Genomic DNA, 13,669 nt, shown 5'->3' with positions numbered 1-13,669 from the left:
CTGTGAGTCCGCAGGGGACGTAGCTTGTTACGTTAGTTTTCAGGTTTTTCAGGCGTTTATATCCTCCTGAAAAGGCTACAGACTATTTTAGAAGCAGTTCTCGTTACAGATAGGGTAATGTAGGACTAGGTGCTTTCATCTGTTCTGTTCCGCCTTCTGTTCTCGGTAGGACTGGCCTCAGGCTCCGCTTGTGACACAAGTTTGTATCCAATATACAGCCGATGTCTTCCTTCTCAGACGTATTGGCTCACGAGCCAAAATTCCAAGATCACTACCCACTACAGCACCTTTTTTTTTTTTTTTTTTATTTTTTGTAACATAGACTAAGTTTCTCAATAATTAATAAGTAAACAGATTAGAGTTGAAGATGAATTGGAACAGTATCCTTAAAATGCATCACCTTTTCATGTGTATATACACACACAGTATTTTTAACATGAAGATCTAAATAGTAATTAAAGAAGGCAGGCTTTTCAAACTTTGTTGTTACAACAGCTCTGTTTTTCACAAGCAAATAAGAATCTGTTGGACCACAGCCAAATGCTAGAAATCTCATTTAAAGGTCAACGTTAATTTTTATTTTTTTCTGTGCGGTATAGCAAAAGTCGATTCTTCTACAGGCAACGGAAGAAAAGTCTTATTGTGTTTAGAATATTTGTGTTCAGTACTGCTTACATAAAGGAAGAAAATGAATTCTGTAAGCTCTTCTCTTAAAAAAAAAAAAAAAAAAAAAAAAAAAAAAAATTAGCTCAGATCTTTTATTCCTTAGCTGGCTGGAGGCATTTTAAGATGTCGTTTTTCAGAGCAGCCAATCAGTGTGAAGAAAATCAAGACGTTTTGATGGCAGATGGTGGTGGTTTGTTTTTTGGTTGTTTCGTTGTGGTTTTTTCCATGAGACTGAAAGAGAGAGAGAGAGAGAGAGAGAGGAGGGGATGATTTACGGTAGGAGAGAGGCAGTATTGTTTCAAATAACCCTTAGGTATCTGACTTCATAATTAAGATTTCCTTTTTTTCCTTTTGTTGTAAATAACTTGAATTCCTTGGGTCACCGTCATGCATGGTTTTCACTCTCATACAACTTTGACATGTTCTCAGCTTTATCTGCCGTTACGAGAGTTAAAGAACGCTGCAGAGCGTACGTTCTTGGGAGTTACGAGAGGATTGGGTCCCTGCCTTTGACAAAAAAATAATTTGTCTGTCCCAGTTCATTACTGCTTTTGTTTATTGTTTATAAGTGGTTTGTGCTTTTGCTTCTGCATCGTAACCCCCTGCTACCTTATTATCTGTTATAGTAACCCAAAGAATCTCGCTGTGAAATGGGTTTTGTTGTGCCAGCGACTTCTTTTCCTGAGAGCTAGTGGCTGGAGGGGATCAGTGCGGAGTTATTTAGCTCAAACCGTGTAACTGTGCCACGCTGAATTTGGGGGGGGTGGTCTTGCCCATTCAAGAGAGAAGATACAAGACAGGATGGATCTTGCCTGGGATCTTGTTCCTCAACTCCTTTGTTGCTTAATCAGGGTCGGAACAGCCCAGAAAAGTAGGATTTCAAGGGCTGCTTGGAGGTCGTTCAGTCTCTTCTCATGCCCAAGGCAGAATCAAATATTGCTAAGTCATTTCTGGCAGGTTTTTGTCTAAGCTGGTCTTAAAGATCTCCGATGCTGAGGGCTTCGCAGCTTTGTGCGCAATCTATTCCGAGGCTTCAGAAGCCTTAGACGTGAAGAAAATCTTTGCAATAATTTCTGTTAGAGCTAATGCCGCCAAAAAACCCACATTGATAAGTCAAGCTCGTTAGGGAGATTGTATTCTCTTGCTGTGAGATACTTTTCATAGTTAAAACTTTAAGTATAGGTAATACTATACAACCATAAATGTATAAATATAGGAAAAAAACCATTATAGAAATTAGTTGAGTTGATATTGCTGAACTGAAATATTTTGACAGGTGCTTGTCAGGTTCTTTGCATTGGCTACGTTCCCATGAAACAGATTGGTTTCAATAAAACTATTTTTTGATGAAAATCTGTTCTTTTTATCAGCTGTAGGTGTAAAGAATAACTCTGATGATTTCGCTTGCTCCTTTCCCACCCCCCCCAACTGAAAACGAACCGAAAATGTTATGCCAGGTTTTTCTGGCATAACAATTACGACGATAAAATGTTTACATCTCTGTGATGTTGTTTTCCTGCTGTGATAAGGTTAATGATTCTGGGCCGATTCTGCTGTGCTGCTTGCGCTGAATTGTACCGTGCTGTGCCTGCAGCTCTCACTTTTAGCGGTTCTGCCCCCGTGGCCAAATGCTGGACACTGGAGCATCCGCCTTTGCCCCGCAGAGATGATGCTCGGGGCCAGGGCTGCACTGTCCTCTTTAGCGTAAAGCAAGAATCACATAATTGAGCCTCTGTTTTTTTCCTTACCCATTTGGGTGATGATAATAAGACGTTGAGCTCTTGAAGATTTGCTGGTTTGGGTGAAAGTTTTGCTGAAGCAAAGGTGGCCTGAAGCGCGAGGGCTTGATAGGGACTGTCCGTGGGACACCAGATTGCGTGGACAGATCTTTGAGAGGCAAGAAAATTCTCTCCATGCCTGGTGATGTTATGTATCTATCCCGAGATTGTGGTGGTGACCACCTTCGGAGCTGGGAAGGAGTCGGCTGACGCACGTGTAACCAGATCAGCTCCTTGCCCCACGGGCAGGGTTTGGGGTTGAGCCCAAGCCCAGGACAGGCTCTTGGACAGCCCTTGCATCCTGCGTGCTCTTCCATCGGGAGGAAAATTCCCACTCTCCTGTGCAGTCCACGTGTGCACGCACACAAAAACTCATTACTTTGGGGAAGCTTTTGGTCTACAACGTGTATGAAAATCTGCTGCGCCTGCGGAGCTGAGCTGTGTGACCAGGGAAGGGCTGAGATAACACAAATGGTAGATCGTCTTGTCCAGTTCCCCCATGGTGTAGGCGGTCTCTTCTGGCTTCACTGTCCTTTGAAAACAACTTCGTATTTCATGATTTTACTGACAGCTTATATAGGTCTCCCTTCATTACAGACCCTTAAAAGAGTCTGGGGGCAAAACTGACAAATATAAAATCCTTTAAGAATCTAAGTCTGAGCAATTGAAATGTATTAGACCTTTTTTCTTCTGGAAGAAACATTTGTTGGGTAAAGAAATATTAAAATCATGCACCATATTTTAAAGAGATTCAAGTATTTGCGATGTCATCTTCAGTAATTATTATTCTTATTTGCTTTATTTCAATGCTTTCTCACATTCTTGGATCTTTACATGTGCACAGACAAGTAAATTGTGTCCCCCCCTGGCCCCTTTCTTCTCCAGGACCCTTTGTTGCTGAATGGCAAAGTGACGCTGCATCAGGTTACTGCTGGGACCGTGCTGTCGCGGCAAGGAGATCAGGTGGGTGAGCGTCGTCTGGGAGCAGAGAGAACGTAAGTCTGGCTTAGCCTTTCCTCCAACCATAAGGTTTTATGCACAATGATGATGATAAATAACAAATCCCCCCCGACCCTTCCCAAGCCTTCTCTTCTCGAGGTGAAGCAATCCCGGCTCTCAGCCCTTCTGCACAGATGGAGCCACATCGGAGCCAGCGCCGAAGGCTAGTGCCCGTCTCCTTTCGGCTTTCGTGTACCTTCATGTGAAGGTGTGGGGTAACGGACCTCTGTCCTTCCTGAGGGGGTATGGGGACCGCACAGCCCGTTCTCGTGCCCTGCACTGCAGCCTTTCCCTGATGGCACTCAGTTACAGTATTTCTTTTTTTTACCCCCGTACAACAGAAATCCAGTGTTGTTTGTTTATAGCAAAGTGTCTTTCGGATATAACGAGATTCATTTCTGGTATTACAGTGTAAATAAGACAAGCTTATGCAAAGCAATTGAGGGGTGGCTTCAATTACGGTGCTGAAGTGAAGCTGCTGACCTGCGATGTCCCTCGTCCTGCTGCTGCAATTACCCCATTATCTCCATTTGCAGTTCTGCTGTTATTTCTTGAGATCGTACAGATGCAGCCTTCATTTTTCATAACCATACAAAGAGAAACACGTTTTTCAATATTGTGGCTGCTTAGTTTTAAATATTCATAACCTGCTTTTAATAATTCACCATTGTGTCTCATTTTATCACCTAATTGTTCAAAAACTGTAGGGAGCTTTCTGGAAAACAAATCGGTCATGGTAGTACTGTCACTGCGATAATTGCCTTTAAAACCTTTGGGGATTTTATTGAGCTCTCTTTCCATTTTCTGCAGGATGTTAATGTTTGCTTTGTGGTCTCGGGCATGCTTCACGTGTACCAACGGAAGATAGACTCGGAGGAGGACACCTGTCTCTTCATTACCCATCCCGGAGAGCTCGTGGGCCAGCTCGCTGTCCTGACTGGGGAACCGCTGATTTTCACCATCAAGGCCAACCGAGACTGCAGCTTCCTGTCTATTTCCAAGTCCCATTTCTATGAGTGAGTTCCACCATGAAGCAGATAGGGATTTTTTTTTTTTATTTTTCATTTTTTTTTAAATTTTTTATGGCCCTTTTGAACGAATGGGAGTGGTGGATGTATGTGTGGCATAGCACTGCTACGATACGTCCTGTAACAAACCAGACAGCTTATGCGAGGGTTTTAAGCGCCCAGATGAGCTCTGACCCATCTGTCAGATGGTTTTATCTCCAGCAAGAGGTAATGCAGGGAGCGTGGTCATTTTAAATGGTGGTATCTTTGTTCCAGGTTCATAGAGCACTTAACCCAATCAGGTGTGATTTATGACCCAAGGCTCATACACTTCACAATCCAAACTAAGAAAGTCTGGCCAGAGCCTGTGCTTTGCTGGGTTAAGTGCTTCTTTGCCAGGCCCTTTCGCTTAGATCCATTATTCCTTTTGGCTGGACAACCACCCCAGTTCTGTCTCCAAACACAGCCCGGGCTGTTGGATGTGCTATGAATGATTGGTCTTGGTGTAACTGTAGGTTTTCAATGCTCACTAATAGAATAGGTCAAAGAATAAAGCCTGCAAGACACTATTTTTTTGCAAGGCAGGTTCCTTTCTGGACTTTGGAAGTAGTGCGTGACTTGTGACTTAATGCTTAAACAGGGATATAGGTATTTCTTAATTAAAAAACACACACTCAAATCTGATATGATGACTGTGGATAGCCTCGTTGTCCAATATTAATGCTTAATGCCCTTGATTTAGTCCATGATCCTGTTGTTAAGACTTACTATTAGTTCACGCGCTAAAAATAATCTGCGTCAAATACCTCTATTTCCTTTTCTAATCTCCTTTTTCAAGGAGGTTCTGCTTGAATCCGCCATCAGTCCTGGGTTATGTGTGGGCCGTTTTGAGGTTGTGTTTTCTAGGCCGCTATTACGTTGTGTATTTCTGTGTGCTTCTTACTTTCGACATAATTCTGCTTGTTTGTATTCCTGATCAACTCTACCACAGAATCTTATTCTGTGGGGCATTGGGGCTTTTTTTTGGTGTTTTGTTTTGGTTTTTTTTTGTTTTTTTCACCTCAGGCAGAAGGCTGTACGCTGTAAAACTGAACATGCTGTTCTCAGCAGTGGGCTCGGGTGATTAGCTGGGTTTTTCCAAGTCTCTGCGGTGGATGTCAACGCTTTGACCTAGTTACTGATAGATGCTCCCCACTTGTGCCGTTCCATGCGGTATCAGATCTGTTTCTTCTAAGCTCCTGCTTTTTCCTTCTTTCTTCTTCTCCTGTTGTTTTCCTACTTGTTTCTGGCTTTAAGTTTCATTATTTTCTCTCAGCCAACCAGGCAGATTCCACCTTTTCCTCCTCTTTTTCTTTTTTTTTTTTTTTTTTTTTTTTTTTGCTTGTTTTGATACTCAGTCCTGGATTAACTCTCATTTGCTTGAGCCCATTTTCCTAAGTTTTCTCTTCTCTCTCAAGAATCGAGTTATCTTTTGTTTATTCCAATGTAACCTTTTTGCTTCCGTTAATCCCTTACCAGCCAGTGATCTCGAACCCATCCGTGTATCATCTCCTCTTAATTTTTGGGACCCTTCCGGATTTTTGTTTTTCTCCTTTAAAAAGTCTGTTGCCGGTTCTCTGCGTTTTATGAGCTCTGTGATCTTTCAGCGTTTCATCTTCACAATTTCTCCTGAAACCCGAGCTTTACATCACTTCTAACTCCTGTTCCCATGTTTAAAGAGTGCCATTGTAGAAAGTCTTTGAAAAGCATGAGGTTTCTTCAAGTTTGTTCATTTTTGCTTTGAACTCTACGAAAAGAACTCTATGAATGAACTCAAAGAAAAACTTATTGATAAAATTAGAAGTTTTATCTTCTACTTTTTGTGCCAAATTCTGTGCTCATAGCCCTACAGTGCCAGGCTTTCTCCTTCACTTGGAATCTCCTAGGAATGATTTTTTTTTTTTTAATTTTTTTTTTTTTGTTTTGTCTTGTCTCTATCTTACTGACCAGAAGAAATTTGACAAGAACCTCCATTATTCTCCAAAATTCCTTTCTTCCTTTCTTGTCAAACCCATTACTCTTTTTCTTTGAGCTGCCCTGGAACATTGTACGTATTTTTTCTCAATAATTAATGAGAGGGCGAAGCAGAAAGAACGTGGTCAATAGTTGCTATTAGCCAAAGAGCACAGTAATGGAAGTAGCCCAGGGTTTAGAATTGCACGTTGGATGTTGGACAACAGATTCAGTCCTTTTCACTGAAGTTTTGGGGCAGGAGCCTTTTACGTGGTATTACCAGGGCTAAATAACTACCTGTAAATGTAGAGTTTAAGTATAGGGGTGATACAAGCTAATTATATAGTATATACCTTAACCGTGTTGCTATTCTGCTGCACTGCTGTACGGAGCGTGCAGTGCCTACGCGGCAACTGTTGGTGTCTCCTGCCGAACAGAGGAATCAAGTTGTCACCAGAGTCTGGAGGGGACGCGCTCAGGTTCTGCAGTCCTGGGGACTCTCACGTTTTCTGCTTCAAGTAAATGCCACAGTTTGGAATCTTAATCGTGTGCGCTTGCCAAAGAAGCGGGAATGCTTTGATTTTTTTTTTTAATTTTTTTTTTTTTTTTTTTATTTTCTATTGCCAGCCAAGCTGAGTATTGAAGTGCATCCACAAGAATATCTGATAAGTCCCAGGCTTTCGCAGACACTAGGTTAGCCTTTTCATCGCTGTATTTGCTGAGCTTTCTAATAAAGAATCCTCAGCATCCCTTCAGAAACAGGTTTCTGTAGTACAGAGCTTTGGGTTTTTAGTTTTCCCAGTGCCAGGCAGGTGCCGAGCAGGAGAGCAAAGATGAAAATGCCCAAGGGAGAGGAAGGAAACCTGGCTGATAATGGGGAAAAAAACCTGCTTTTTCTCTTCTTGTGCCTAAGGGCGGGCTTTTCCCTTCTATGCCAATGCTCTTGTGGAAGCTCTGTAGCACTGAGGGAAAGAATAGAGAGCTCCAGATGGAAGTAAAAGCCGCCTGTTAGTAGTTTACATTTTGAATGCATTAAGTATTAAGATAGTTATCTTGAGGGAGGAAAAGGAGTAAATGGCTTTTATTGATCACAGCAGACAGCCTGTGTGGGAGGAGACTTTGAGGGCTAAATAAGCAAGTAGGGTAACAACAATGCGCTAAACCATCCAGGAGCTGTCAGGGGGTTATTTAACTTTTACATCAGCCGAGCAGGGGGACAGGGCTGGGTGTTGCGCGTGTGGGGAGGGATTAGCATTGCCTGTTTATTAGTGCTTATCCTGGGGTGCCTCTTCCTGCTCCTTTATCCTTTGCTCGAAGTTACGTTAGCGTGGTGAAGTTTCTGTAATGTCACACGTTGTTTCTGCATGCAATCACGGAATCACGGAATCTTCAGAGTTGGAAGGGACCTCTAGAGATCATCTAGTCCCACTCCCCTGCTAAAGCAGGATTGCCTAGAGCACATCACTCAGGGCTGCATCCAGGCGGGTCTTGAAAATCTCCAGAGAAGGGGACTCCACACCCTCCCTGGGCAGCCTGTTCCAGTGCTCTGTCACCCTCACTGTAAAGAAGTTTTTCCGTGTATTTGAACGGAACTTCCTATGTTCTAGCTTGTGCCCATTGCCCCTTGTCCTGTCGCTGGGAACCATTGAAAAGAGCCTGGCTCCGTCCTCCTTAAACCTACCCTTTAGATACTTGTAAACATTAATCAGGTCCCCCCTCAGCCTTCTCTTCTCCAGGCTAAAGAGTCCCAGCTCTCTCAGCCTTTCCTTGTAAGGGAGATGCTCCAGTCCCTCAATCATCTTGGTTGCCCTTCGCTGGACCCGCTCCAGTGGTTCCCTGTCCCTCTTGAACTGGGGAGCCCAAAACTGGACACAGTACTCCAGGTGTGGCCTCACCAGTGCAGAGTAGAGGGGGAGAATGACCTCCTTTTAGCTACTGGCCACAGTCTTCCCTATGCAGCCCAGGATGCCATTGGCCTTCTTGGCGACAAGGGCACACTGCTGGCTCATGGATAATTTGCTGTCTACCAGGACCCCCAGGTCCTTCTCCTCAGAGCTGCTTCCCAGCATGTCCGCCCCTAACCTATACTGGTGTTTGGCATTCTTCCTTCCCAGGTGCAGGACCCTACACTTGCTTTTGTTGAACCTCATTAGGTTCTTCTCTGCCCAGCTCTCCAGCCTGTCCAGGTCACGCTGGATGGCAGCACGGCCCTCTGGAGTGTCGGCCACCCCTCCCAGCTTGGTATCAATAGTAGCTTAGCGATAGCGAGGTAGTCTGTGGGTGTCGTGGGTAGGAGACGGGGGGCACGGAAACCTCAGGGCAAGAGGAGAGGGGCAGGAGAGGAAAGCAGTCCTGCTTTTCCCTAACCCTGTTTTGATGGTTGGATTTTAAACCGTGCTAAATGTGAGAGCTGGTGTTCAGTTTAACTTACCCGCTAGCACGTAGGAGCGCAGCGGGACGATGCGATCAGCTCCCTGTGGGGTAGCGATATATCCCTACCAAGCTCTTCCATTTCAAATTCAGGGCTTCTGGCTGAAGAAATTATGAGCTTCATTGAAAAGTGGTAATTTGAGGCACTGGGTAAGGAGAGGAGATAAACACGAGAGCTCCCTGCCAGTGCCCCGTGCGCTGCACTTGGCCCGCCGTCACCATCGCCTCTGGGGCTCTTGCTGCGGCAGTGGGACTAAACATGAGCGGTCTCGTGTTTTAGAGACTTTTGGGCAGTTTCTGTGCTTCATCCAGGTGAGTTTGCTTTTGTTATCACGTCTTAGGATTGTGGAGTTCTACTTGGGCTTTCTCGGATTTCTGCCGGGATACAGCGCTCCCCGAGGAACCGCGTTTCAGGCAGGGAACCCAAACTGACAACGCTCCTTCCGTGCCTTTCTCTCCTCCCTATTTTTCAGGGTGCGAGGTCAGATACGAAGCTCACGTGATTTGTGCTTAGCGAGAGTTCCCGCATACAGGGGGGTCTCCTAAATAGATAATCTTACATAGTCTGGTATCTTCATTGTACAAGGAACGTTGATGCGGAAAAGGTTCCGAGTATTTATCATTTTCTCTTCTTTGTTTCTGCCCATGCGTGGCATTAATGTAGCTCCCCCATCTCCGACTGCATCCACTTCACGTACCGGCTCTGCGTACACTTACCTACTTCTTCCTGAATTGTGCTGCCTCTTGTGAAATAACTGTTTTTTAGTAGCCTGCCATCGATTGCTCTTGATGCTGCACAGGAACAGAAAAGGGAAGATGTCCTAACAGGTACACTGCTTAGAGACGTGCGTGATCCGTTCACTCCCGTCGAGTAGTGCTTCAGTAAGAATGGGAGGGCTTACTCACGCCGTAACAGGATGCAGTGACCTTTAGGCTAAAAAAACTGAGAAATAAGACATTAACGAGCCATTACCATGTGTCCCCAGTCAGTGTTGAGTTTGCAGTTATCACAGAAAGAACATTCTCAAAGTTTTTCAGTTTGGGAAAAGTACTGAATTACACGGTCTCTTTACTACTAAAGACTTAAAACATCACTCAGAAGATTCGGTGTGAAGATCAGAAGCTTTATTAGGAGATGTTTCAGTTCTTTCTGGCCTTTACAACAGGGAGAGGGGAACATTTGAAATAGAGGGCTTATTTTGAAGAGCGTCAGACTTCATGTATAATACCCGAAATAAAGTCGAGGTGAAACCGTGAGCACGTGTGCGAGACTGAGAGTGCAGAATGGCAGGGAGGGCCAATCTTCTGGACAGTGCAGACATCTTCCTGAGTTTTAAGAGAGCCGAGTTTAGGGGAGGTTTGGAGGGTGGCTGATAAAGCAGAGCTGGCCTGGCTCCCGTCCATCCCGCTGCTCGCTTAAAGAAGGAGAGTGGGCCAGACCGCAGGACGGACTAGCAGCCTGCTAGCCCAGTCCTACTGCCACCAGGACAGTGTCACCTTTAAGTGACCTTTAATTTGGGCTGGGCTGGCAGGCTGCTTTGTCGTATTTTGTCAAATTCTCACTGACGTAGTGAGGTACGTGCTAACTTCTGAATTAGCGCCTCTGTAACTGCCCCACTGCATTGGGATGCTGTGTCTGTGGGTGCCTGTTCCTGAGCTGGGGAAGTACTCAAATAATACTTTTTTTTTTTTTTTTTTTTTTTTTTTTCCTCCCCCTCTAGGATAATGCGGGAGCAGCCAAGCGTGGTTCTCGGCGTGGCCCACACCGTGGTGAAGAGAATGTCCCCGTTCGTTAGGCAAATTGACTTTGCCCTGGATTGGATGGAGGTTGAGGCTGGACGAGCTGTTTACAGGTGAGATGTGGACAAAATTGCCTGCCGAATATTTAAGTTTTCAGAGTTAAGAAGCCGCGCTCCCTTGGGGATATATGGAATAAGAAACTCATTGGACTAAATTTATCAACCGGTCCATCAGGTTTTTGCCTATTTTGGGATTATTTTCTCTCTGCATTACCCTTCGACATTGCTTTGGTCTCCTGTCAGCAGGTGTTATTAAAATTCTTTCATACTATTCCTCATCCTTTACATTGTCTTGGAAAGCTTTTAAAGGGACGTAATTGATGAAGACGCAGACAGTTGTATGTTCTGGTGGTAGTTCCTGCATTGTTAAGGGCATGAATTGGCTTCAAGCAATCTTGAAGAGTTTTTCAGCCTTTCTAAAATAAACAACAAAACTCAAAGGTAATTCAGTTAGGCTTATTCAATAGTAAATTGAAAATAGGCACTGCCCTCTAAGGGGCAAAAGTTATCCTTGGGAAAACTTAGTTTTAAGGATTTTTGTACAAGGATGCATTTGAGCCATTATATGGCTGCTGCAGTGGTGGGAGAATAAAGGTCTATTTAGCACGTGTTCTACATAATTGTAACTTTAATTTTTATAACTATACCTGCAGCACTAATGCTAATGATAGTTTTGGATTGCGTTGTGCATCAAAGCAGTCATAGCTGTCACTATTTTGTTAAAATCTTTCAGAATTCCTTGCATTGGTTTTAACTCCGCTGCCAGAAGTGTGGCGTTTCGTCCCTGCGCTAGGTTACGCTGGAGACCTGCCTGCCAACCAATATAACAAAACCTTCCTGGTTGAGTAAGGCGTGTGCTCCGAAAGGAATCCGGATCCCGATCCGCTCGGGAGATTTTCTCTTTGACGTGCAGAATTGCTCTGTGCGTCCACAGTGACCTCGTGCTGGCAACGAACCGCTGTAACCGGTCACGAGCCTGGTGTCTCCCCGGGAGACCACTCGCATCCTGGTCGTCCGCTTCCAGGGCGAACATTCACTCGTGCAAAGCCTGTACGTTTAAACGTATTTCCAAATCCCCTTTTAACAGATGCCCGTTGAGTTTCTTGTTCGCCTGTTGGGTTTAACTGTTGGTTAAACATTTTCCTCTAAGCCGGGCAGGGGAAGACGATCAACTTATTCGAAGGCTCTGGATGCGTTTGCTGAGCGAAGATGCTTCTCTGATCCTCGTTATTGATTTTCCTTCCTGCAGGCAGGGCGACAAGTCGGACTGCACATACATCGTGTTGAATGGGCGACTGCGCTCGGTCATACGGATGGAAGATGGAAAAAAGCACCTGACGGGTGAATATGGGCGAGGAGACTTAATTGGAGTGGTAAGAGCCAGTTCTCAAAAACTTAATTGTTTGGCGGAGAAATTGGTGTTGACTCCAGACCAACAAACAAAATCTTGCTCTGATCAATTGCTAGTCTTAGTTAAGGACTTTCACAGGTTGCAAAGATGGAAAGTCTTTTCTACCTGGAAACTTGTGTAATAATACATGAATGGGATTGTTAGACTTGGGTTAAAAAGAAAGGTAAACAGACAAACAAAAAAAGGCACAACCAACCCAAAAAGCGCTGCACAACGCTCTGGTGTGGTACGGGTTACTCTCTTTCACACCGAGAGGAGCGCAGCCTGTCAGAATAGTTCGGGAAGAATTGCAGAAATGTGCATGAAACAGCGATTTGAACAAATTTAGTGTCATAGAAAGACGGAGTTTGGCTGGGGCCCCTGGAAGCCCCAACACCCTCCGAGTGCGCAGAGCGAACTCCAGAGCTGCACCAGGTTGGTCAGGGAACGTGCAATTATTAAAAAGTATTAAAGTAACTTTTGGTTTCAAAATTGTAGTTACTTATCCATGTTTAATTTCTCTCCCATGTCCGTTTTTTGTTTCTCAGACCTAGTTGAGCAACTGAAATGGGAGTCCTGTGTTGTAAAATACGCGTGGCTTTTTTGAGTCTTATATTTAAAATTAGAAGGTTTCTGAATTTTGGAGATTGTTGTTCAGGCCCTCCTCTGCTTTCTGAGCTGAAAACACAACACTTAATGCGTATCTGTTTAGAGCCAGCACTAGTGTACCCCTGAATAAAGAAAGCAGGAGTTGCTCTTAGTATGGGGAGAGATTCTTGTTTATAGAGGTCAGGAGGAAGAGGAAGGAGAACAAGGCTGGTTTCCTCTGGAGAGCTGATTCCAGATTGCGCTGCTTGCAAGAGGTGGTAATTTTGGAAGTGGCATGGTCCAGCAGTTGATTGTTGTTAAGAGGTTCTCCTCTCTCCCTTGACCCCGCTCTGTCTCTGCAGCAGGAGCCACACGGGCGTGCAAGAGCCGGGTGTCTCTGGCGGCAGGGGGTGACACGCCGTGATTGCCAGATGTTGGTGGCAGAGCTCTTGTGTGTGGTGTGGGACCGGGAACCGACCTAGCGTCTGAGCTGGTTTTCTTGAGAGAAGTAAAAAGTTTTCTTGTAAGGAGGATGAAGTCTCTGGACCTTTGCAATGCGCGTTCATGGCTCGCTTTCACTTGTCCAGTAACTTTTAAAATAAATTGTCTGTCATTCAGAAGTGTCTGTATGGCCCGTAAGAGGCAGTTCTGGTGCTGGTCCCAGCAGAAGACTGCTCCGTATTCTCTGAGTTCTGTGTGGACAGTGTTTAAGGAGATCTTGCCGAGGTCGGGGCTGCTTCTGGCTGAGCAGCTTTGCTGGCTCGGGACCGTACTTGGAGAGCGGGTCTGTTCTGCTGCAAGGCACGCTCTTACCTTTTCCTGCTGTGTTTTTCTTTTTTGGACTACCTCTTCGGGCCGCCTCGTGTAAATGTCATGGTTTGACAGGGAAAAAGCTGAGATCTTATGTGACTAATCATGCTGGTATGAGGCCTCTTACTGTGTGAATAAGGGTTTGTCATCTTTGACACGCACAAGCGTTTCCCTGCTCGTTTCCCTGCTCTCTCGCCAGCGGTGATCTGC

The 13,669-nt window shown here is 44.8% G+C and overlaps 1 protein-coding gene across 2 annotated transcripts in view; it reads left to right on the top strand.

Moving 5' to 3' along the window:
* PNPLA7 (patatin like phospholipase domain containing 7) overlaps window positions 1–13,669 on the top strand; it is a 136,644-nt gene that overhangs the window by 26,474 nt on the left and 96,501 nt on the right. For both annotated transcript variants that reach the window (XM_054220302.1, XM_054220301.1), the window contains exons 15-18: window positions 3,330–3,407; window positions 4,254–4,459; window positions 10,594–10,725; window positions 11,921–12,044. In XM_054220302.1, the coding sequence (XP_054076277.1) occupies window positions 3,330–3,407; window positions 4,254–4,459; window positions 10,594–10,725; window positions 11,921–12,044 (540 nt within the window). The remainder of the gene's footprint in view (window positions 1–3,329; window positions 3,408–4,253; window positions 4,460–10,593; window positions 10,726–11,920; window positions 12,045–13,669) is intronic.

Source organism: Rissa tridactyla, chromosome 14, assembly GCF_028500815.1.
Source record: "Rissa tridactyla isolate bRisTri1 chromosome 14, bRisTri1.patW.cur.20221130, whole genome shotgun sequence".
NCBI lineage: Eukaryota > Metazoa > Chordata > Aves > Charadriiformes > Laridae > Rissa > Rissa tridactyla.
The sequence above is the reverse complement of the archived record's forward strand: the minus strand, read 5'-3'. Positions and strand labels throughout refer to the sequence as shown.